This window comes from Myzus persicae, unplaced genomic scaffold (assembly GCF_001856785.1).
Source record: "Myzus persicae strain clone G006 unplaced genomic scaffold, MPER_G0061.0, whole genome shotgun sequence".
Taxonomy (NCBI): Eukaryota; Metazoa; Arthropoda; class Insecta; order Hemiptera; family Aphididae; genus Myzus; species Myzus persicae.
Genome location: NW_019103945.1, coordinates 653,183 through 679,618, shown reverse-complemented (window position 1 = coordinate 679,618; position 26,436 = coordinate 653,183). Strand labels below are relative to the sequence as shown.

At 30.4% G+C, this 26,436-nt stretch overlaps 2 protein-coding genes across 5 annotated transcripts in view; one reads left to right on the top strand and one right to left on the bottom strand.

The window, feature by feature from the left end:
* LOC111036734 (filamin-A) overlaps positions 1–8,729 on the top strand; it is a 126,668-nt gene extending 117,939 nt beyond the window's left edge. For both annotated transcript variants that reach the window (XM_022318868.1, XM_022318869.1), the window contains 7 exons: positions 471–635; positions 705–944; positions 3,490–3,683; positions 4,031–4,256; positions 4,679–4,894; positions 6,971–7,180; positions 7,802–8,729. In XM_022318868.1, coding sequence (XP_022174560.1) covers positions 471–635; positions 705–944; positions 3,490–3,683; positions 4,031–4,256; positions 4,679–4,894; positions 6,971–7,180; positions 7,802–7,986 — 1,436 coding nt within the window. In that variant the 3' untranslated portion in view covers positions 7,987–8,729. The remainder of the gene's footprint in view (positions 1–470; positions 636–704; positions 945–3,489; positions 3,684–4,030; positions 4,257–4,678; positions 4,895–6,970; positions 7,181–7,801) is intronic.
* A 1,884-nt stretch (positions 8,730–10,613) lies between these two features.
* LOC111036735 lies at positions 10,614–23,260 on the bottom strand. 3 transcript variants are annotated; one of them, XM_022318871.1, is made up of 5 exons: positions 22,813–22,966; positions 22,486–22,738; positions 18,417–18,500; positions 15,932–16,033; positions 10,614–13,422 (listed from the first exon to the last, which is right to left on the bottom strand). In XM_022318871.1, the coding sequence occupies exons 3-5, from the start codon at positions 18,498–18,500 to the stop codon at positions 10,810–10,812; spliced, it is 2,799 nt and encodes a 932-aa protein (XP_022174563.1). In that variant the 5' UTR covers positions 22,486–22,738; positions 22,813–22,966; the 3' UTR covers positions 10,614–10,809. The 3 variants fall into 3 exon arrangements, with proteins under 3 accessions (XP_022174563.1, XP_022174562.1, XP_022174564.1); XM_022318870.1 differs by lacking the exons at positions 22,486–22,738; positions 22,813–22,966 and adding an exon at positions 22,984–23,260; XM_022318872.1 differs by lacking the exon at positions 22,486–22,738.
* Between the last annotated feature and the right edge of the window lie 3,176 nt (positions 23,261–26,436).

The following is a 26,436-nucleotide window of genomic DNA, read 5'->3' as shown; positions in this document are numbered from 1 at the left end:
CTTCGATGTACGCTATTTGGATATACATCATTTGTTCTGAATTATTATATATTTAACTGGGTTCTATGCCCTAGCATTTAACTCAAGAAATAATTCCTGTTTTCATATCCCTTTTACTACTAAAAATAACGATGTTTAGATCCCATTATATCGCTTGCTAAGACATAATATAATGAATTAGAGATCTTTTATTTTAATTAGGATGCAATTTCTAAATTGAAAATGTTTATTTTAAAATGTATGTAAAAAGTTGTACACATGTCTGTTAATTTGTATTTTATAATAACATCCACTGTATCTTTACCCCTTGCTGCCACTAAATAAATAAATTATCAATTCAAATGGCCATCAAACATTTTTCCTTGATGCTACGGACAATATTAAACAGCGTTTGCTTTTTATTATATATTATTATTATTATGTATAAATGATTTTCCTATCCTTAACTTAATTTTGTACGCACATTGTAGGTGTGTTACCATATGATTTGTCATCAACGGTGACATCGCCATGTGGCATCACGGAAGACGCCGAAATCAACGAAATCGAAGACGGCCTCTACGCGGTACACTTTGTCCCGAAGGAATTGGGTGTGCACACGGTGTCGGTTAGGTACAAGGAAGTCCACATACCTGGTAAGTGTTAACCGCGGCCACAGTGATTTCCAATATCATAAACGTCGACCGTTCGTCTTGTTTCTGCAGGATCGCCGTTCCAATTTACCGTCGGTCCTTTAAGCGATGGTGGAGCTCATCGTGTTCACGCTGGAGGTTCTGGTCTGGAACGTGGAGAACAAGGACAACCATGCGAGTTTAACGTGTGGACCAGAGAGGCCGGTCCGGGCTCACTAGCCATATCAGTCGAAGGTCCTAGCAAGGCTGAAATCGATTTCAAAGACCGAAAGGACGGCTCGTGTTATGTCAGTTACGTCGTAGGCGAACCAGGTGCGTCCATAGTTTTTAAAATGTACCTAACATGAATGGTGTGGTTACACGAGGGAAACACTACCCAAGGGGCTTACATTAATCCCTTTTTAGATTTGCTGATTTGTAAAATATTATTTAGATAATCATAACCTTTACCAAGAGCTCTTGGACTATCCTCAAAAGTGTGCAGTAAAATAATTCATAATTTGAATTCTAACGTCGAGTAGTTACTGTCGTAATTTATAATATTTTATACATTTCAGTACATACTACTTTCAGTAGTACTGTTAGGCTACTACTCGTATAATTAGACCTAAGGGCGATTGCAAATAATCCGTTTAAGTTGAATAATATATTATGTGATAATATTGGGTATGAGAATTGTGGTTGACGTGTGCTTGCTACGAAAATATCATCTTAACATGTACTCCACGCCCATATGACCACTACCTTGCTTTCTGATTTTATTCTCACTTGAAAGTATTTACTTTTTTTTACATTAAACAGTTTAATAGATTATGTCTAATTTATTATTTTCATCGGAAAAGACTTTTTTCAAAGCAAATTTTAATTTGCAAACAACTTTACTTAATATCTATTTTTCTTAATTTTTTACTTCAATATTTAGCCTAGAAATATTTTTAAAAAAGGAATTAATTGGTGTAGAGTAAAATTGTTATCAGAATATGAAATAATTTGCTATTGCGGACAAACAATTATTGGTACTTTTGTGACTTATAGAAATCGTCACTAAGAGTCTACAAATAATCGAAATTTATTTTGCATTTATTGTTCAATAGTATGATTTTTAAATAATTATTTACATTGCTTATCCTAGAGACCCAGACCCATGCCACTGACTTCAATAACGACTGTCGGTTTCAAACTAAACGTTTCCACGTAACTTTTCTTTCTAATTTTCAATTCTATATTTTCTTTGTTTAATCATATTTGCTTAGTCAATCCCAAATAAAAATAGTAAATGCAACTAAGTATTCTGACTAAATGTATAGGACGTTCACGTAAGACTCGTAGATTAAATAAAGTTTATATACATTTTTTAATTGACCCAAAAATAATTCAACGGAAATGTAAATAAAAACTAAAAAGTGAAATAGTTTAATACATTATTTTCTAGTTACTTTCTAACGGTATGAATTATGTCAATTGAATTGTATTATATACGTAAAGTATTATGTTTGCTGTTGCACTCTAATTAATAGACATTAATGCAAGTTGTAACGTTTTCACGACTTGGTCCTCTGCCATGGACTCCAAATTACATTTTATGTGGTCTAAAAGTGTATCGAGTTGAAATAGGAGAAACATATTATGTATTTTTAAAATACATTTCAATCGTTAAACGCATTTAATACGGTGTTTGAGGTCCAATGTTTCATAAAAAAATGCCACTGATGCATTTTATTTATTTATTTTATTGAAAAACGCGTCCAAATGTTTACAATTATTGCTGTAACTTATTACGTTGACTGGTTAAGACTAGTTTACTCGTTGTAAGTTAATTTAATTGTGTTCTCGGTTCAACTTTGCAAAAAAATACCTTTTACATTCAATTCGTGAATTGTATGTATTTATGTTATTGAAAAAGTGCCCAAACAAAAATTTTAATGAGTATTTCTGAGTCATTTATTAAACTTTATAATGAACTGTACTATAATTAGTATTATTTATTCATTTATAATGCTTTGCTTAAAATAAACAATAGGCATAATAGCGTTAGTCTAGTAGGTACTTCTTGTGGGTCCTGGACATAAGACATTTTTACACGTGGTTATTGCGTATAAATAATAAAGATCAATTATAAGAATGAAATTTTGTTTCACATGTGATTTTTTTAGTTGGTAAAACTTCTCTAAGATATTCGAAGTATAGAAAATTACTTTTAAAGATAAAAGTAAAATTATATTAAAAATACGCCAAAACAAGAGTTGCACTAAGTGTACAAATTATAATTAGTGTCACATTTGCATTGTTCTTGCCGGAATATCATGAAATAAAGTATGAGTATTTTTCAAATTTTTGGATACCTATTAAAAATATTAATTAAACACAAATGTTCGTGCATACCGATCGAACATACTTAGGGTATGAAGTTGACCTATTTGTTTTCAAATGCAATACATGATAATCTTTAACTCTATATCCTGATTACAGACCAAAAATAAAGTGGTTTAATAAACATTTAAGTTAAATCAGTTGATACAAAAAGAAGAGGGTCTTTTAATTTTAATCTTAATTTTTTTTAAGTTTCTACTGTAAAAGTTTTATTTACATAAAAAAAAATATTAAACAGTTGAGATGGATAAAATAAAATATTATTAGTTTTAATATTACTAACTCATGTGGATTAAAATATCAAAAAAAAAAAATAAAGTCACGACAAATGTTAACGTGTGAAAACGAAAACTTTGAAGTTCAATCTTATACATTTTACGGATACTTTATGATGTGTATAACCTATCGAAGCTGTAATAACAATAATATGCATGTCACAAGGTCGTACTGTAAGCAGAATAATAAACAATATCTGTCGGTTTTACAGGAGAATACCGAATCGGTATTAAGTTTAATGACCAGCACATACCGGACTCGCCGTACAAGCTGTTCATGTCACCAGCAATGGGTGACGCGCACAAACTTGAAGTGGCGCAATTCCCGACGTCCGGAGTCCAAGCCGATTACCCAGCTCAATTCATTGTTCGCAAGAACGGTGCTGTCGGTCAACTCGATGCGAAGGTACACACATACATATCATTTTATTAAATATATTTGTTCACTACAAGGTGGTCGTGAGATCGAAATTAAAACGAATACAGGCGGGGAGGGGAATTCGATGCACTTTGAATTGTTTTCCCGGCTACGAGATGCTTGTCCTAATTCATACTACTCGTGTTTTCGAACTGTTTTTCGAATTTTTAAAAAAAAATTTTAGGCATGGGATTCCCAGATTTAAATTTCCCCAATAATTATTACGTTTTCAAAATATTTATATTTTTTATTTTCGTCAACATGCGTGGCATGACTATGTCCATTAATGATCGATAATTTATTAATTTGACAAGTGCGTGATCGATATTTTGCAGGTGGTTTCGCCGTCCGGTGCGGAAGACGACTGTTTCATCCAATCGATCGATCAAGACATGTACTCTGTCCGTTTCATGCCCCGCGATAATGGCGTTCACAACATACACGTCAAGTTCAACGGGGTTCACATTCCAGGATCACCGTACCGCCTGAAGGTCGGCAAAGGAGACGCCGATCCTGCTGCCGTGCACGCCACTGGTAGTGGTTTGGGAGACGTCAAGACAGGTACTTAATAATAAATATTTAAGGATAGTAGCATAAGTACCCGACCAGACAAGGTATATTAAATTCACTCTGGAACTAAAACACCGCAAAATAATTAATTCTAGTTTTGATTTTAAATTGAAACCGTCGAAAGTCGATTTCTCATTTAAGTAGTTGTACCCGATTTTTTTTTTTTTATTTTGCAAATCGACAAAACATATAACCCAATAAACTAGATGGAAAAACATTGTTATTTTTTCACGAAATCTCGACCATTTGAACCAAGCCAGCCAAATGTACTCACTGCTAATTTAATTTAATAACCACCTTATTTATCTTGCTCCGAGGTGAGAAAAGCACGACTACGGGTGGTCAAATTATTTTAACATTTTTCTTGTCGAGAGCCGGTCATTAAAAATGCATTGCCCGTATAAATATTTTAGGACACAAGACGGATTTCATCGTGGACACTTGCAACGCGGGTGCCGGTATATTGGCTGTGACCATTGACGGACCAAGTAAGGTTTCCATGGACTGTACCGAAGTCGAAGAAGGCTACAAAGTCAGGTACACGCCGCTAGTGCCAGGCGAATATTACATCAGTTTGAAATACAACGGATATCATATTGTCGGTTCGCCGTTCAAAGTCACATGTACTGGTACGTATCATGTGTAATGCGTTTATGATATAGAAACACGGGAAAAAATGTTTGGTCGTTGGTTTCAACCAGAATATGAACCCCGACAACCAGAATTGTTGGTTGTGCTGTTGGTGACGACTAATCGTTTGGTAGAAGTTAGGCATGGGCGGATAGGCCTACCGGGCAACCGGGCATTTCCCCGTGGGCCCCCCTTCGTATTTTGGGAATGGGGCCTTTTTTATGGTTAACGCAATGACACATTAATATTATATAATTACAAAAGAAATTTCAAATTTGAAAAATTTTATTATTTTATATTATAATCTTATATTTTTTAAGTTTTGAACTACAAATTATTAATTAACACTGTGGTTTTGTCAACATTTGAACTTTAAATGCTTATAAACAATAATCATTCCTATGTATCGTTAATATTTTAGCTATAATAAAAACTTATATAGTATATACCTATTACATTTTTATCTTTTTAACCGGACAAATAATTTTTTATTGATATTTGTAGGAAAAAAACTCAAACTAATCAAATACAATTGAAGTGAAAGGTTACCAAACAATTTTGACAAATTTTCTTTTTTTTCCCAATTATTTTAAAAGTACTGGAGGATTTTTAATGTTGACCTACCAAAAGTACTTACTAGATCAAATTTGCTTTTGAAAACATATTCGAATAATAATTCAAATATTTGTCGTAACGATTATTCGAATAACTTATTTGGAAAAACTAGGTATCGAATAATTATTCGTTAGTTTATATTAGTTGCGGCCCATCACTAAGTATATAATATAGGTGCTTATTAATTATTACGATAATTGTAATATAATCATGTATTCATGTAGAATATTAACTAAAAGAAACTATATTTTATAGGTATCTTAGTATAATTTTTACACTTAATAGCAATCAGCAGTATAAAATAAGTAGGGGTTGTCAAATAAATTTTCTAATATTTTTGAAATACAAATTGTGTTTCTTAATGTGTCTATTACATTTATAATTTTCAACATTATTTAAAGTGTAAAAGCCTAAATTAAACACTCAACTTTTATAATTAGATGTACTTAATTGTCAATTGATAATGGAATATAGATGTTGTTATAATATATTTTATAGATTTTCTAGATGTTAATATTGCCAAATATAACAGACAAATCATACACGTCCAATGTTTTGTTTTGATATTGTAGGTAACATAATTAATCTAATACTGTACTTGCGAGCAACTTTTTTTTATGTGGGGCCCCTTTTTAAAATTGCCTGGTAGGCCAAAAATGGCCTATCCGCCCATGAAGTTAGGTACACATACTAATACGTTTCATTTTGTAAACAGTATATTATTATAATGACAACATAGTTTCCATCGAAGTTGCGATATTAGATAGGCTCATTGTCGCTTTTTCGAGAGCATTATTCTCATTGACAAGATGCTTACTGTTGCATTTACCAATATATAATTTAGTATTCACAATACTTACACCAGTGACATTAAACGTTTTCCACAGATAGTACTTACAGAATTTCATTCTTACAGAGTGATTTATTATTAAACGAATGGTGTCATTAACCATTGCAATATTATTTGATTTCGTTTTACAGCGCTTGTTATTGAATTACATATATACAACTTTATTGGTAGGTACCTACCTGCTATCTCAAATTAATTGTCCCAATTATAGCGACTCTTCCTTGAAGTTTTAAATGTAATTCTGTTATACGCACTTGTAACAAGTTATAACAACTATAAATGGTTTTGTCACGTATAAGCAATAGTTGTGTACGCGCGAGTTACTGTTGGAACGGCTATTGGACAAGGATTTGTCGCTAACAACCCACGGGGGGTCACCCATCCAGGAGCCGGCGCCTCTGAAAGATGTTGACCGAGACACACGTCAGTGGCCAACCACCCAATTCAGAGATAAATGTTGTAGTTACAACAAATTGATTGACACACTTCACTGTTCTTGTCGAATACCATCTGAACATTTTTCGTTTCCGACGATTAGACAATCAGTGCAATATAATGCCAACGCCAATCGTTATCAAAACAATTACAATGGTGTTTGGTTGTTTTTCAGGCGAGGATTTGGCCGAGCGTGGACCACAAGAAACAAGCTCGGTGGTTGTGGAAACCGTACACAAAGTGTCTAAAGCCCACAAGGGCGGGGCCGGTGTCGTTCTACCGCACTTTAAGTCGAACGCTACACTCGTCACCAGCAAAGGAATGGGCTTGAAGAAAGCGTACGTGGGAAAACAAAATCTATTCAGCATTAGCGCTTCCGACGCCGGTAAGTCATCATCATAGCTATAGTAGGGGGGCGCTGAATTTGAAATATTTCACTTGACATTTTTCGATTGAAATTAATAAGGTTGAACATTTCACTTTTCTCGAAATATTTCATTAAGTCTTATTTTTTATTTTAAACGTCAACGGTTATAGTCGACTATTGATTATTATCAAAAAATATCGATAATGAACGACTGAGGTCTTCGAATCACTATGTTAATGGTTGTAAATTAAGTATTAATGGTATAATAATATTGTTCAATACATCACATACCAATTGACAATTGTTTATTTGCTATTTATGACTGTGAGTATTCATAACAAACAGTTTTCTTTTATTTTTTACACAATTTAAATATTTCATAAGAGTTTCATGAAATATTTCAAGAAAATAAATTTCAACAAATTCTAAAGGGACTTCATAGAGGATAGTATACATGTTATAATAATTATAGGGAATGACCAGATTATCGAACTAGTTAATGACGATCTTTGATAATCTTTTTTGTAATCGAATGCTGGTCCATTAGTTATGATTTGAAATGATTTTTCTCATTTACTAATATTATAATTGTAGGCAAATTTGTAAATCCACTAAAACGTGATATGCTTATGTTTACAGGAAACAATATATTATTCGTTGGTATTTACGGACCCAAGGGACCGTGTGAGGAGATATTTATCAAACACATGAAACAGAACAACTACCAAGTGAGCTATATCGTCCGTGAACGTGGCGAATACATTCTACTGGTCAAGTGGGGCGATGATCACATACCCGGCTCACCGTTCAAAATCGAAACCTAAATCTAACGAAACAAACAAAACATAAAAAATTAAAAAATAATAAAAACAAAAAAAAATAAATAAAAAATCCAATGGTTCGAAGCTAGAAAACATCGATCTAGGGCGAACAGGTGGACTCATATCATTATCATAATCAAAAAAAAATAAGAAGAAACGTACAACAGGTGTCCGTCCGTCGGGATAAAGAATACGATTTACCAGATTTATGCTGTAATTATTTATTATTTCTCGCTTCCGACTTACACTGTCATTTATTACCAAACTACCTACTACAAGAGAAAAGAACACTTTCATTCGTCTTAGTTAATAATTATTTACGTATATTTGAATTTCGAATCTTATATTATTTATTTAATATACTAGGTACTCATGGTAACTATATATATATTACATACATATTATAATGTTCGTTAGTCAGAATATTAATCATTTTATTTATTTATATATTATATTATTATTATTATTATTATTATTTTTATTTTTATTATCATTCAACATTGTAATAAGTTAGTGTTCAACGAAACGTTCCGTAAGATTTAATACTGATTTACCTGAAACATAATTATCTAATATTATAATATTATATACCTACCTACTTCGAAATAGCATTCGTCGTCTAACCAATTATTAAGCAACGTTCAGTGTGGTATAAGGTATATTTAACTTATGGCTAACCACTTCGTATCTTCGTTATTTGTACTGATATGATTTTATACAATATACATAATTATTATACATAAATATATTTATACAAAATGGGATGCCTGTAAATAAAGATTCTATATCATTACGTTAAATGCCGCATTATTGTGTCGGTGTATAGCACTGCATTTTAACCTTTTTTTTCCCAAGTGAGATCCATAAAAACGGCGGCACTCATGAAACGATCAATGGATTTTCGAAACATTAATCATAATAAACCTATAGGTAGGTATGCACATTGAGAATGAAACTATCTTTCCAATTATTGTGTTTATTAACAGTGGTTTTCACTATCACGTCCATAATATGTCATTTATTTAAACTTTGAACACGAACAATAAAAACAAATAACTATTTCGGCAACAGGTTAGTTTAGAACCACTGGCATATACTGTACTTAACAGCAAGTTAACTCAACTAGTTGAAAAGTGTTGAAGTTCATTTAATTCTCATTAACTAAATTTTTAACTTGGCTCATTTTTATTAATTCAAAATTAGTAAATCACGAGTTACTGTTAATCAAATCCGAGTTACGTTAATTTATAAATTATAATATAATAAATATAACACAACTATAATTGATGATTAGAGCTAGGATTTTAATGACCTAAAAAATACACAAACACACTAAAAAAAAAAATTCAAAAATAAACTAAAAACTCTAAAAATGAACTTTAAAAATGACTACAAAATGTACTTACCTAGATGAGCGAACAAAATTTAATTTTAAAATAAATATTATTATTAATTATTATACCCAAACAAAAAACAAGAATATACCTCTAATAGACTTCATCGAGATAGATGAGCTCACGGCGAGCATATAGGACAACGGACCAATGATACCATACTACCATACTTATTAGGCACCTGTAGGTACCTAAGATATTTTATTTTTAAAATGTTCACAATTGAATAAAAACTTAAAATGATTGTAAACTGTTGTAGGCTAAATACATCTTGGATTCTAATACATTATACAATTACGGCCTTGGAAAAAAAAAAATAGAAATAAAATATTATGGACTTGAATTGTATGTATACACAATATGGACAGATATGTATTATGTCCTACGCATTCTCTGAGTCGTCCAAACTGCAGACAACTGGAAATGGCTTATAACATGGTACAGTGCCTATAAGTAAAATTTCAGACACAAAAATTATATAAATATTGCTGTTTTGGTACTTGTTGTCATGATAGTAAATGTAGTAGCTATACATAGTAACTAATGTTGTAGTATGACGATGCGAGTGAGATGACATTAAGTACACTTTTATTTGAGTTTAACTCTAAAATGATGTCTTCTATAATATCAATAAAAGGCTATGTCATGCCCTAAAGATAATAGTCTTACCATTACAATTTATAATAGGTCAATTCACTCTTATATCAAAATAAACAGCGCACGATCAAATCTGGTAAATGAAAATGTGCTATATTGAACGCGAAAGAAGTCCTAAGAAGATATTATACCTGCATGACATGTTGTCAATAAAGTACAAATGAGCAACATAACAAATTTTACACTCAGCAGATCTTGTTTGCTGTTTAGCTCTGTTAGTTTAAAAATAAGAGTGAATTCACCTCTAATAACATTTTAAGGAAAGATTATTATCTCAGTAATCAATATCATTGGCTTTTTATTATATTTTAATTTTAAAGCGAGTTGTGAATATGTTAAGATGTAGATATAAACAATTTACAATTTTAAAATACTAATAATTCTGAAATTAAAGTATAATAAAAAGGCTATGACATTTACATTTATACACACTGTATGTTATATAAAGTTTAAATTAATATTGTTTTAAAAAAAAAATGGAAGGAGATGAGTTGGTAATAATGAGATAAGAAATATGTTTATGAGAAACGATATATTTAAACAGTTTTAAGGTTAGACTAAAGCATTAAACAACAGTTATAAACTGGAATAAAAATAGTGTATAATTAAGTAGAAAAATCAATAAATTAACAAGTATTGAGTTATGACAAGGTAATCAGATTTATCATTGTTCAGAATCTTAACATGTATATCTTTACATATTACAATTAAACAAAATTTGGAAAATCTTTCCCAGTAATAAACTAAATATCAAATAGTTAACATTTCTAAAATTTTAATAAATATTTTGTAACTTTTTTGTAAATGTTCTTTTATTTACACAAAGTACTGATTTTTCTGATTTTTTCGGTTGGACTTCTTCAACTTTTTCTCCCTCCGTGGCAGTTTTTTTTTGTTTTTTCTGTGTTACTTTATTAAAATAACCAACTTTATTTACACGGTCTTGTATTTTTTGGGGTAATTTTCGTTTAAATAGTTTATGTTCTTGCCCTTTAATCAGATATCGGCATTCTGCCATTAGACGTTCATTCTTTTTTTCAATTAATATCTTATTAATTAATTCATCCAATCCTTCTTCCTCGCTTTCGTCTGAATTAAAATCAGTTTCTTCGTCTGACGATGGTCCAAATTTCACACTGTATGCATAACCATCATCGTTCTCAGTTCCACGACGGTAAGTAAATTCAGAACTGCACACATTTTCTAATGGGTCCAAATCTTCGGTTTCTGGATCATAATCTAAATCATCTGGGGCACCGCCCAACATGCACGGTTTGTCAATCCATCGGGTTTTGTTTAGATAAAACATTTCCATTTTATCTAAGTCCCTTATAAAAATACTAGCCCACTCCACATCTGTCAGAACAGGGCCTTCACGCAGCATCGCGGGCGTCAACGCATAGTTGAGGTGTTTATGGACTAAAAAAAAAAAAAGGACAAGGACTTCCGTGTCTAACTGCATGTTCCATTTAAGGCCACCGTCCAGGCGGGCGTTGAGTTGTTTGTTCAGCATGATTTTCATCGAACTTACCATTCGTTTCGTTTCAAATGCTGGAATGAAATTTTCTGAATAATACTCATGGTGTCTTCGGTCGTTTAATATGAAAAAATGGTTACAATTTTCAACTGTTAATTTTCTATGATATTTATACAAGCTGTTGTTGATAATAAATGAAACAAATAGGTCAATGTAAAGAACATAATAATTGTCCAATTTAACACACATAGCTCGAGGTACATTTTTTGTTTTTGGGAAATAATAACTTAGACAGCATACGACATCAATTTTGGATATTATGGTATCCTCTAATTTTTCAGGGGTCATCTTCTGTGTTATACCATGATACCACAAGCTTTTAGCAGATCCAGACTTATTGAATTGATCAATTTCCAATACCCTCGTCAATAGATATTGAAAAATGTTATCTCGATCCTTTAACAAAGTTTTTATAGTAAATTCAAAAGCTGTGCTGTGCAAATTGAACTTATGAAAAAATACTGACCATAAGTCATACTCTTTTCCTAAAAATGAAGTTAAATGACATGCTGAATTTTTGACAAATGCCAAACCTGCGGCAGTCAATATGGTTGGTTTTTCAAATGCCGCATACAATTTGTACAGTTTTAAAATGTCCATGAACATTTGTTCTTGCTCTTTATTTAAACCAAAATCAAAGCGAATAATATTTGATTCCAATTTTTTGAACATATAATAAAACACCATTTTTTCTTTTTTGCGACTTAAATGCTCCTTGTATCCTAACATATCACGAGTGGAAATTTGCCAATAATTGAAAATAAGCAGCTCTAGTTCACCTTCAAGCAAATCATAATCCTTATTCTGCAATTGATATTTTTCATCGTTCGATTTTTTGCCATCATTATTTAATTTGCCGAGTAAAATTCGGCAAACTAGAGTTTCTAGCTCTACAACATATGTGATTGGAATGGCACCATAGCACAATTTATATTTCAACAGGTCTTTGTTGGAGTTGGACTCTAAATGCACCACGTCCCAACATATGTCACGATTGGCGCTATATCGTTTTAAAGCATCCCCCAATTTAGATTTTACAAATTTTAATTTATAATTATGTTTGTTCTCGAATGATTTTAAAGCATTGAATAAATTTATCATACCATTATCCTCCATTATGTCGGAATATTTTTTAAGTTTAAAAACTTCAAAATTATTTGAAGATTTAACTAATTTTTTATAAAACAACGACCGCTTCGGTTCGCATACAGATTTTATTTTGTTTTTCAAGTTTTGAATATAGTTCAATAAACTTAAATCGTGTGGCATATGGTTAGTATCTACATTAGCCGTTGATTGACATTTTTCAAAATTTTCAATGAAAAATTTACAATTTGACGTTACATCATTAACGTTGATACATTTTTGTCGAGGTGGAAGTCTATCTAATTCCGCTATCTCTCTTTCCAATTCTGCAACTTCATCATCTTCAGAACTCTCATCGCTAGAACTCTCATCTTCAGAAATCTCATCGCTAGAACTCTCATCGCTACTGCTATTGTAATTATTTAAATTACTAACAATTCTTTTGTTTTCGACAATTTTAGGCAAGTTTTGGTCTGATTTGGGATTTTGTTTATCACCACTATTGCTATTACTATTATTATTCGACATACTCTTGTAAACACTGCTTTCATTATTCGACGTTGAACCCGAAGACGATGTGAATTGACTCAGTTTAATTTTTTTGGGCACAAAGTCCTCGCCATCGTTGATTGGCACTGTAGAGGGTTTACGATGATATTGTTTATGCTTTGAAGGCAAATTTTCTTCTCTACCTTTCATTCTCGATATCGGAATACGAATTTGTTCCAAAACTGATAGTTTTTTGGGTTGGGGGACTTCATACATCTATTAACAAAATAAATTGGAGCTAATTATATTACTAATTACTATTGACTTAAGTTGTTTATCGTTTATGTTTATCGATGTTTATTTAGCTTATCTAAAATTAAAGTAGCAGATGTTATGTATATTTTAGTAACTAAATCATCATAATTCATAATATTATATTAGTTTAATGTTGATCATTATTTGTTTGAAATATGATATGATGATACAATTCTTAAACTTTTCAAACCAAACTATTGAAGCTGCGTCAATAAGAAAATTGATTCTGTGTTCAATGAAATCAAAAATCGAAAAGCATGGTATTAAAAAAAACAATGAAATGGATAAAAAAAAATGAATATTGATGATTTAGATCAACATAATCTCGGACATGGTGTATAAATTACAAGGATAACCAAAAAGATGGAATGCTAATTGCTTTGACATAGTTGTAATAGTTGCTTCAAAAGTAAATTCAGATATCAGATATAAATAATAATTCTGCCTATAGAATCAATATCCCGAGAAATAGTTCAGGAATCCTAATTGTGGACTAAAACCCACTAGAAAAGAAAAAGATTTTTATCACAGGGTCAAAAATATGTAAATTACCGCTAACATAAATGTACAAGATTGGTCAGTTGAACAAAAATCAATAATACAGAAATACCAGTAAAGAAGAAAGATGGATCCATGACATTTTGAATCAAATCAATCAGATGCTGATATTAACAAATTATAAGCATATAAGCATTTTAAGTTATTATTATTGTACTTTAATCTAATTAATTATGGTTGTTGATATAATTAATTATATTAAAATTGAAATTGTCTGTATAGTTTTAAAATCTAAGCAGTAAAACACATAAATTTTAAAATACACTAGGTATCTGGTTTTCTATGTAAATATCAAAAATGCTAAATTACTTATTTATGAATTTGCAAATAAAATTTATTTAATAGTAACTTTGATTTAGGTAATTGATTTAAGCAAGTTATACTCACAGGGATTCAAATAATTAATTTAGTGAGAACAGAATAAAAATGACATAACAAATATCCTTATAAAATATTAAAATAAGTTGTAATAATACTGCTATATTATAAAACTGTTTTTCGTTAGAAATTAATTTTAAATCCTATGATAAACAATATGTCAAATTGGAATTTATAGGTCGGCAGGTTGCAACGACAATGTCAATGTTATTATTGACATCTTAAGCAATTCTTTGTAAAGTACAGACTATACTAATAATTTATAATATATTATCACAATTTGATTTTATATCCCATATTTATTAAAAGTCTTATTTTTATAGTAATGAAGTTTTAGAAATAAGTATACTTCAAAGTCATAAAATGTTTCAAATGTATAAGAGTAAATAAATATTTTTTAAAAACTAAAAAAGTTGCAAAAAAATGCAAACTGTTATGAAATTTTTTGTTTACACTTTTATTTGAATTTGTTTTGTATTTTGTGCTATGGAAACTCTTATAAGACTTTACACCACAAGCTATCAGCTTATCAAAGGGGTGAATAAAATGGTTCTTGTTGTATGCTTTTTACTGCAAGATGTGATCTATTAGAGGGTTATGTGACACTCGTTGTATGTGTTCTACCACTCGATATCAATGATGATATTGACCTAATGCACATACTCAAAGGATAGAATATTTGTGGCTAAAAATTGTAAAAAATATGTGTGGTACCTACAAGCTACAACTCCTGATATACTTCTCAAGTATAATATTATATAATAATATAATTTTATAAATGTATTAAATTTAATTTTCAGCCATTACAGGGAGGAACCTTATTGAAATTTGGTGAAATTGAATCAATAAAAGGAACACATTAAACATCTTTTTAAGAGATATGGCACAAATACTTTAAGTTTTTCTTTTTCTTTTTGTTTTCTTCATCTAATTTTTTATTATAATATAAAATGTTACATTTATAAATGATAAATAACAAAACAATAGTTATTGATAACTGATAATAAAATATTTTTTAATAATCAGTATATCACATTTTTATAATATTTTTTAATAATACACACAAGCCCCCAAAAGGGGGAGGGCTGTTTAACCTGAAATAAGGGAACCAAGTACTTAAAGGGCTCGATGAAATGAATTTGTAATTTTTGAAATTTTGATAGGAATACTTATTTTATGTTATTAATAATTTATGAGGTCCGTAAAAACATTTAGTACAGGGGCCCAACATTTAATATGGGGGGGCTTGAATACACTACTATTTATAATAACTGAGTGTTATTTAATTGGTCATTAAAACCACTTTTACATCAGCCAATTAAAATATAATATTATTTGAATATCGATTTAGCGCAAAAAATGTTAGAGCGCATATGTGCAAGCTCCTTTAAAATATAAAATGCATTCACTTTAATAAACATTTTTATTTTTAATTAATTTAAAAACATAAAGTTTGTTATCTATGTACATCATGAAAATTATTTGTAAATAAATATTTATATCAATACATTATGTATAATAGAAAAATACTTACAGATTTAGACAGTTCACCACTAAGCGTTTTCAAAATACCAATAAAATGTTCTTTGTTATTATTATGTTCATTGTTTTTTTGTTGATTACCTTTAGATAACAGCTGAAAAAAATTAAATACATTTTAAAAAACTGTGTTATTATGCAAACGAATCGCCCGAATGTGTGTTTACCGTTTTAAACAACATAACATGGAGAATCTATGTACTAATAATGTTCTTACGGTTTATTACAATTAATATTGACGCGACCACAGGTGATGTGGCCGGTCTTGGGAGAGATATAGAGAAATTAATGAAAAAAATTGCACGGCACGAAATTTGAACCCGCGACCCACGCGCCAGACGCGTAACACTGGGCCACCAAAAATTATTCATTAAATCTCGATATTCTCCCTTTAAGCCAGAGTGGCAGTGTGTACGATTGAGAGAGAGAGAGAGTGATGAGGCGCTGGGGCCGGGTCAATATTATGGCAAATTAACATACTATCGAATTTCGGTATTCATATTTCAGTATTTTTCATATTTTAATTTTAAAAAGAGTTAAAACATAAAAGTATTACCTAACTCAAATAATATTTTTAAAAAACAATTATTAGGTAACAAAATTGTAAATAATTTAAAAAAAGGGTAAAGTACAGTGTGTGTTGAGTGTATCTCGTCATTGGGGTGTAAGGCACAGTATAATGAGTGTAATGTATGTATTAAAATTGAATACAATGATAAATCGGTTTCGGACAGCGTCTGTCAGCTTATATAGTGACGGGGCAAAATAAAAAAAACAGATATAAACTCAACTATTCCCAACACAAATGGGACAATCTAAATTATTCTTAAAAGCAAAAACAAGAACCATACTCTTGAGGACACAGCACTAAGTATATTTTATGATACATTTATATTTAAGTAATTTATTTTATGATTAAATAGTAATAGTAATATTATTGTCTCGAAAACATTGCATTTTAAAATGTCATTGTTGTGTCTATAAAATATAATAACATACTGAAAAAGTTTCTAAGTTCCCACAAATAAAATTTTTGTATAATAACATAGTAACTAAAATTGTTATTACGTATATTTGTTTAAATATCGAGTTTTGTCCTAATTTGATTTGAAATAAAAATGTTCATAAAATAATTGTGTTCGTACAATTTTTAGATATTTTACAACTTATAAGAAAACTTGTTTTAAAGTTCAATCCTTAGTCGTAAAAAAACTTTTAATAATTTTTTAACTACAAAATAATCAACGAATTTAAGATGTTTTGATAAATTTTTCAGGCATATAAAATGCTTATAAAAAATAATTTATGTGTTATTTATTTAATATCTTAAATTGCTACAATAACAACTTATTCAGAACATTATACTAAGTTGTCAAGCTTTTACTTGGCAAACATTTTTTCTGCGTATTTATAAGAAAATAACAAAAAATAATTCTTAAGTCCGTAATAACCTTAAGAGACAAAATATTTTTAAAATTATACCTGCACAATGTATTGTAAAAGGCAAAAACTAATATAAATATTTGATAACATTTTAAGAATTTGTAGGTATCACAACTAAATAAGAGATCATTCTATGAGAAATACTATGAACATCTAATGTAAAAATAATTTAAATTTCTAACGGTCATAAAAAATTAATTTGATTTCTAGGTAATTTTTTTTTTTTGAGGTTTAAACAATGAGGATTTTTGCAAGTTAATTTGCAAAATTATAGTATTTTGTATGATTTTTTTCTGAATATAATGTATTAATGTATGATGTTACTTTCAGATGATCTTAATGAATTATTGGAAATTCACACTAACATTTTTTTTTTTATTATTACATTAAAAACAACTATTGATTAACCTTGTTTTACATTTTTAAGTGTTTTAAACGCAAAAATATTTTTATTTTTAAAAACTAATAAAAATCCAATAATTTGTATGCTTTTAAATAGCTCAAAAAGAGTAAACATCTAATGTCATGTATAGATAATTCTAATATAAAAATTTGGTAAATATTTTATGCACCTAGAGTTATTTTTAGTCAGGTACACTAAAAAATAAAATTATGACATGATCAAAACTTTTTTTGTGTAAAAATCTTCAGTTTCCTTAGTTTTTCACAAGGCTAATAGAAATTACAGAGAATTTTTAAAGTACCAACTAGATCAGTTTCCCAGCAGAAAAGATACTGAAGTTGAAATAGACAAGTTATTTCGACTACTTATCTGTATACAGACAAAAATGAAACAAAAACACGTCATTGTAAAATCAAAATATTCATCGCACCGCTCAAAAACTAAAATTGTTTGGGCCTAGTTTATATTCTCTATATTGCAAAACCTAAAAATACATTAATACATCTGTAAATTTGTTTTAATAGTACTTAAAAATACACTGCAGTATAGAATTCGGTAAGTATAATTTCTGTGTAGACCTAGCGGGTGACTTGTGTGAAAAAATCCCTTGAAAATCAATTTACAAATTTTTCACCTGGTTATTTTTGTTCCAATATTGGTTAACATTTTCTTTTTCCTCGTTTTGACGACCGTTAACGAATTCATCCAAGCCGTCCATCTGAAAACCAAAAATACGAATGCATAAACGATTTAATTAATATAAGCCATAAGACTATGGTATTACAAAAAAAGTCCCAAATAATCTTAAACTATTATTTAGATTGACATTTATTCTTAATATATTAATACAAATTTATAATACAAGGTAAATCAATGATAACTTATTTGTGAGTTGTTTTTATATTAAAATTGTTCATGACATAACAAATCACAGTTTATAAATGCATAATAGTAATGATACGTGCTTATCTTAGAATAAGAAACACAAGTATATTTTCTTACAATGCTACAAATTTAAACTTTATCAGGTTTATAAGTATTTTAAATTAATTTATTGCTTCACTAAAATCTCTTTTATTTTAGCTAAAAGCTATCTAATAATCTCATTAATGATTTTTGTATGGTCAGTTATGACTAAAGGTAAAATTATGAAATTTAATAGAAAAAAGTTACAAATTAGCTGTGGTTTTAATCAGTAATTTTACTTCGAGAATCTGTGAATCCAGTTATAAGGAGATTTCTTATTAAGTGGCCATACAAAGACCTGGTCTATGCGGCCATAATTGTTTTAAGAGGATATCAGCGCATTATTATTAGTTTTCTCTCAGAGCCACACTAACATAATTAATACGATCTCACAGAAAATAATTTTTTCAAATGAATACTCCCTATGCAACAGCGCCACTCCTACAGTCCTACCTACTACCTGCAGTGCCCTACCTACTCCTCTTGTGTACTCTAAGATCACTCAAAAATCATAAAAAACGATTTTGGCCGAAACATATCAAATATGTTGGGCCAAGTATAAGTCAAGTATGAGATTTGAAGCAGAAAAAGTAAAATATTTGACTCAGCGATTTTCGATTAATACAATTACTGCTATTCAGGGTATGAGACAATTTATTGATGACAACCCCATTGTGATAAATAAAGAATGAAAAGATTAATAAGATGTGCTTAAAAAAACTTTACCAGTATCTACTGCTGAGTGTGAGTGGCTTTATGAATTTAATATGTTTTAATCTCCAATCTAGGTTAACAATACAGAACATTTCTAACCTCATGTTTATAAATGTTAATGGACCACCGCTCTCTCAGTTGAATCCAACAGATTATGTGAAATCATGACTATTCAAACATAGGTCTGCGAGTGATAATATGTCAAGAAAAGTGGCCCTTCCAAATCTGGAGAATAAGGATTCTATATGGACAATTTTGTAATTGGTACACATTTAAATTATTACATTATATAGATATATATATTACGTATGTGTGTTTGGGTTAGTGAACATGAGACTCGTATAAGAAGCAAAATTGAATATGATATGATAAGCAATAAATAAATTGGTTTTATGTTGGCATTCAAAGATAGAAGAGCAGTTGTTGATACATTTTTGGCCACATCAGCTAAAACAATTGCACAATATTTTGAAAACCACACAAAAGCTGATTATGCCTACGTTGTAATCGCTAAACTTTTAGTAGACAAAGCTCCTTTTTTTTGTTTATGCATTTATGGTACAGATAATAGATTCAGATATAGTAATGTTATTGTAAAGTGACAGAAAAGGCTGCAAATGTGGAGGGAATAAAAATTTTAGGATTTTCTTCAGAGGGTGATACAAGATTACTGAAAGCAATGAAAATCAAGAACTCTATGCCTAGTAGTCCAGCCTTATGTTCAAGATGTCGTTCATATTACTTCTTAACTCCGAACTAGAATTTTGGAGCCTGGCATACTTCTTCCAATGGGTGGATTATATGGTACCTATTAGTCATTTTAAGTCAATGGCAGATACATTTTCCAAAGATAAACACCAACTAACTAACAAAAGCTTCAATCCTGTAGATAAAATTAATTTTATGTCTGCTGAAAAAATGTGCTCACATAAGGTCATAGAAATATTGAACAATATTGAAGGAAGTGAAGCAGCAATTTCATTTCCTAAAACAATGAATGAAGCTGTCTCCATTTTTGGATAAGACTATTTCATTCAAAGATAGAATGTACCACATGTGACGCGGTGTATATTTTTTACGCATGTGGAGATATTTTATTCTGAAAAATAAGGCATTTACATTAAGAAATAATTTTATTTCAAGTAATGTATACACGTGTATTGAATTAAATGATAAATTTTTAATTATACTGGTAGAGAAAAATTTTGGAATAATAATTATATATTGAGGGCTGCCATGTTTATGCCGTGGAATTTCAGCAGCCAACCACGCAAAGAATTATCCAGAACCACTAGATCTATAACTTCTACATACAATACTGTTGATAATTTTAGCATGAATGATTTGCTTAAAAGATTAACTAGAATTGAATTATTGAACTATATACAAAATGGTCTTGGAGCTGACCTTGATGATGACAATTTAATAAAGAATAAAATAAAAGAAAAAGTTTATCAAAACCAGATAAATTCATATCTCTACGTCAACAAAACCATAGTCAAAATTTCATCCACAAATCTACTCCTTCAATTAAAGTAGAATTGGAAGAACTACGCGATGAATATATTGAAAGTATCATTGATACAAGTTTAAAAAATGCAAAAGATTTGCAAGTGTTATACCAATATAATTGGTAAAATAAGAAATTATTCTATTTTTAATCAACTGTTTTATATCCACAGGAATAATATTTGCTGAAAACTCCGCGACGCAACCTGAGTATTTGTCCAACAAGCAAAATAGTGAAGAAAATAAAGAAAATAGTGATGGATGTGACTTTAAATGAAGATAGTAAAATAATAGTTAAAAAATCAAGTTTATGTTGGCTTTTTAATAACAAAACTCAGCAAATCAGTAATGTCTTACACGTTTTATCACAACAAAAAAAATTGATAGTAATTAAGAAACTGAAAATTTGTTACTAAGTTTACCTTTAACAGCATCTAACCAAAAACCATTAAAACTAAAACAATAACAAAAACTCAGGTAAGTACAAATTTGCAAGAAATGTTGCAAGATGTTAATTTAACTAAAATGATGTCTTCTACAATAACTCCTGAAATTTTAGTCAGTTATAATACTTTAAATAGGTAGTGAAAATTTAAGTTGTTCAGTTCATATTGGAGATTTTATATTGGTCAAATAAAAAGGAAAAACCCCGGGAAAACATTTTTTAAATTTTTTGTTGGAGTGTAGAAGGTTTAGATGTCGATATTAATATGTCATTTTTAAAAAGAAACATACAAAATATATTTTATTACGCTTAAAATCAAGAAGTTGACAATATACCAACAAATTAAATAGAGAAAAAATCTTACATAAGCCAAAGCATATCAAAGCCTACTAGAAACAGTAAAAGAAGTGCATTTTTACTCAAAATTGAAGGAGAAGATTTTTCAAAATACGAAATGAGTTAGTTTTTTAATGTTATTTATTATTATATCAATATAACTCACTACACAACAATTATGTAGTATTTTTTTAAATAATATTTTAAGTACATAATTCAATTTCTATTTTATACCTAAATTGTTAAAAAAATGTGTTCAAGTAATTACCAATTAATTCTTAATTTGCATAGATTTATATCCCAATTCATATTTGTATTTATAATCTATCTATTTGTTACATTTTTTAAAAAACATAAATGTATGTGATTTAGTTCATTAATTAAATTAAATGATTTATCTTTTATTAAAATGTATAACACAATATTTGTAAAATTATTGCAATAATAAATGTGTGCTATTTTCAAAATAAACGCAGGACTAACGAAATGTCAGAATTCACAAAAATTAAATGTGAAATTTAAAAATGTGTAACATATGGGGATTTTTTTCTTAAATTAATTTTAATTTTGTTTTTTTCATGTTGTCTTAATTTAATATTTTTTTCCTACCTATAACCTTCATGGCACATAAAACTTGAATAATTGGACAATATAAATTATTACAATATTGAAATATTACTGATTTTGACATATTCGATAATAACGATTACCTAATTTAAATAATACTCATTACCTAGGTCTCGTTCAGACACCAACAACGGGTGTCGCACTTGTGGAATGAGTATCCGCAGCGGAAAATAGACCAGTGGATTCCGCAGACATCAAAACACGGTTGTTTTTAAATACATGTGCACATACCAGAGCGGAAATGTAGTGCGTCACAAAAATCTCGAGACATGTTTCGACATTGTGGAAATCCCGCCACGGACGTCCGCCGCGAATACCAACAAGTGACACAGGCCTACACAAAATACGCACCTCTATGGCTACAAATTAAATAGCCATTAAAATTAACTCGTTTGACGGACAAAAAAAAAAAACAATAAGACAAAATACGTACGAATAAGTTGAACTACAATAGTTGTGTTTAATCAAAGTTTAATCAACAACAACGTGAAAGTGGCATTTCTAACTGTACGCAATTTGAACGCGCTCTACTGTCGTGTGTCTATCACTCTTCCTCTCATCAGTATATTTTATATTAAAAACAACACGCTGTCACGTTTCTCACCTTTGTACGGCAGTTTCGGCGGTCTGCGGCTGTGTGGATGCGGAAACGTCAAATCCGTCACCGTGGTCCGTCCTCGGCGGTCTGACGTCACCCGTCCGTGAAATGTGAATACCGAATGGCGAAACGTAACGAGTAACGACTAACGAATGTAACGATTATAAGTATTTGTTGTCGTCACTGGACAAGATGACGAGCGGCGCGCACAGCATGCAACACTGTTCGACACGACGCATGCGCAGTGCTGCGATGACTATGGAAACCACATGTAGCTGACTGACCGACTACCAGTCCGCACCGAGTAAGTTGTATCGAATGCGCCGAGTACCAACACTACCAACCAAAAACCGCCGGTTTGGCCGCGCCGAAGTAACGTGCACGGCACCGTTGTGAGGAGGACATGAGGACATGAATAATAATGTCTTCTCTACACCCTGCGCGGCGCAGTACACGCACGACCGTAGTACCGTACATAGTAACGAATTAGTTAATTATAGATGTAGTAACATTGATTCATGATTCGGCCGTCGCCGAAAGCGGGAAATCAGCGATTCTTCTATTTCCACCGACGACGAGAAAAATATATTCTACATTTGTTCGATTGACAATTATATTGTTTTTGTTTTGTATTTGAATTGCGCCTTAGTGTGCGTTGCTACAGACTCTGCTCCTAAACATAACACATTGTTGTGAAGTAAAAAAAAAAAAAATGCTGAGATAGAGCGATGCGAATAGTATAGCACTATCCACGACATGCCGTCGATGTGCGATAATAACAATATAGTATCTACCTGTTGTAGTATTATTAAAATAGTAATTATTTATACATTTTAAACAAACCGCAGATAAACAAATCACTATCGTAATCGTCGGCTATTGTGGCATTGCCCAAAAATATTTTGTTGTTTGGAATTGTATTAATTTCGTTCGTGATTCCTCACTGTACGCTGCGACTGTTTAATTTTAATGAATAATGTACACCCGACACCTAAGAATGTATACTCATCCGGTTAGATACTGTTATGATATGCTATTTGTACAGAAACCTTTGTACCTAAACAATAATACTAAACAATAACTACTGGTTATGTTCATAAACTGTTCTAATCAAGAAAATAGTATACCAATATAATATTTATTGAAGTATAACCCATTAACATTTTTTCGAATACATTTTCTCTGACAATTAAATATAATTATTGTATAATTAAGTTCCTTAAGCAAACCAATGTTTTCGATCAAATTTAAATTATAATATAAAATACACAACAAATAATCAAACTAAAAAACGAGTACCTTATAATTGTTGTACCATACATCATAGCTAACGAGAAAAAATAATATTAATTTCTTCTGTCGTTAAATTAGGAGATTCAGATGCAGAAGAACTTATAACCTAATTTATTATTTCCACAGTATCAGTAGGTACTGCGTCATTGCTTTGATCTAATACAGTACTACTCGAATTCACGTTCGACGGTTTGCGTCGTCAATATTTTTAATGAATAAAAATGTATTCAGTTTTATTGTTTGATTCCTAGCCTTTCTTTCTCTTTCTTCCTTTCCTCTATCCGACTATCCGCCTCGAATGTTGCGTTGAAAACAATCGATAATCGAATGTCTAATCAGAATAAACGTATGTAAATAACATGGGTATAGACTATAGGTACCTATATTCTTTACTTGGCCGCCCTCTATTAGCCCTATTTCATAGTCACGAAGAAAAATAAACAATTATTTCAATTTTATCTTTCGGATCGGATGGAAATTTTTTATTTTTGTACTCGTTGTGCGTATTGTGCATAGTCGTAGTCACATATCATTGACAGTGACTGGTTTATAATTAGATCATCCTTCTCATACGAACCGATCGTCGCCCGCATTCGTATTAAATATATAAATATAATATCATAAATGTATGTATTGTGTGTGTACGCCATGAGGTCGAAGTGATTATTAACACTTTTGAGTACCGCTATCGACGGGTAGTCGACAATTTGACATTTGTATAACCATCTTTATAGCCTTATAATTTACTCGGTTACCAAAGCAATTCTACTGTTTTTATACGTGGTTATTCAGTGAGATGTCTCCTTTTCAACGATGTATTTGGATTTTATTTTCGTTTATTAAGTAATGATTAATGGTTATTTTTTTCAAAGAAATCGTCAATGAAGGCGACCTCCACAATTTTAGAATATTATATATTTATTATTCTTGTAATTTACAGTTGAATAATTATAGATATAAATGATATTCGTATAGGTTATAGCCAAACTTGTTTTATTTTTCTGATGATATAAATATATATTATGATATAGAAACGAAAATGGGCGATTGTTAACTCTCCCGATTTTAATGACATGTAAACTCTCCCGATGGTAAACTCTCCCGGGTTTAGTCTAATACTACCTGACGGAACATGTAAACTCTCCCGGGTCTACTTCAGTATTACTAAGCTAGGGGAGCATGGGGTAACATTCGTTTTACACTGCAGTTTGTAACACTAAAATAATTCAGTCCGTCGCATGTTATCATAATACGTTGTTATCACTTAACACAAGATAAATACAGATTAAATATGGTAATACAATTCATAACAAAAATTATAATCACAATCTGTGCAATGAAGTCAATTCATAGGGTAGCAATAACATTTAAAATTACTTGGGAGAGTTTACACATTTCTTTCAGGTAAACATAATTTTGACCCGGGAGAGTTTACACAATTCTTTCAGGTAAACATAATATTTACCCGGGAGAGTTTACCATCGGGAGAGTTTACTAGTTTTAAAAATCGGGAGAGTTTACCATACAATCGGGAGAGTTTACCACCGCCCACGAAAATAATTCAAGGGATTTAATTCATAATTATTCATTATATTATTATTTCGTTTACCTGTATTTTAATTTAATAATATTCCACAAAATATAATAATATATTATATTCGTAAATCGTAATTCAAATACTAAATAATAATAATGGATATGTATGTGGAAAAAACGAAAGTAGGTAGGTACTAGGTATTGCTCTGAGGGTCGACGTGAACGCTATTTTTTTTAAGTCGACCGACGTAATTTCGGGACCGATTTCGCACGGATTCTCAGACAACGGGCGCCAAATACTACTTGGCACTCAACGTGTTAATTATTTTTATTGGTTTCCCGGCAGTCGGTTGATAATGGACTTGAACGTATAATATTGTTAGGTATTATAAAGAAGAAATGTTAATTATATTAACAGAATTGTGTCATGCTTAAATATTTAACATTTTTATTTGCCATCCTTCAGAGTAATCTCAAACTCTGCATTACAAAATGTAAAAAACCTAGTTTTCTCAAAAAAATATTGTTCTAAAATTGTCTACTTTGCCTGACGCTAAATTTACTATTAAATTATAATGTCGTATCACCTGGTATAATGGGTATGGATGGAACATTCTCTGTTGAAGTGTG

Bases quoted from the DNA above. Each gene is read 5' to 3' on its own strand.
- LOC111036735 (XM_022318870.1), bottom strand. From the start codon at position 18,500: ATGGACGGCTTGGATGAATTCGTTAACGGTCGTCAAAACGAGGAAAAA. The intron at 16,034-18,416 runs GTGAAAAATTTG...AATTTTTTTCAG, and splicing joins ATTGGAACAAAAATAACCAG to CTGTTATCTAAAGGTAATCA. The intron at 13,423-15,931 runs GTAAGTATTTTT...TTTTGTTAATAG, and splicing joins GTGGTGAACTGTCTAAATCT to ATGTATGAAGTCCCCCAACC.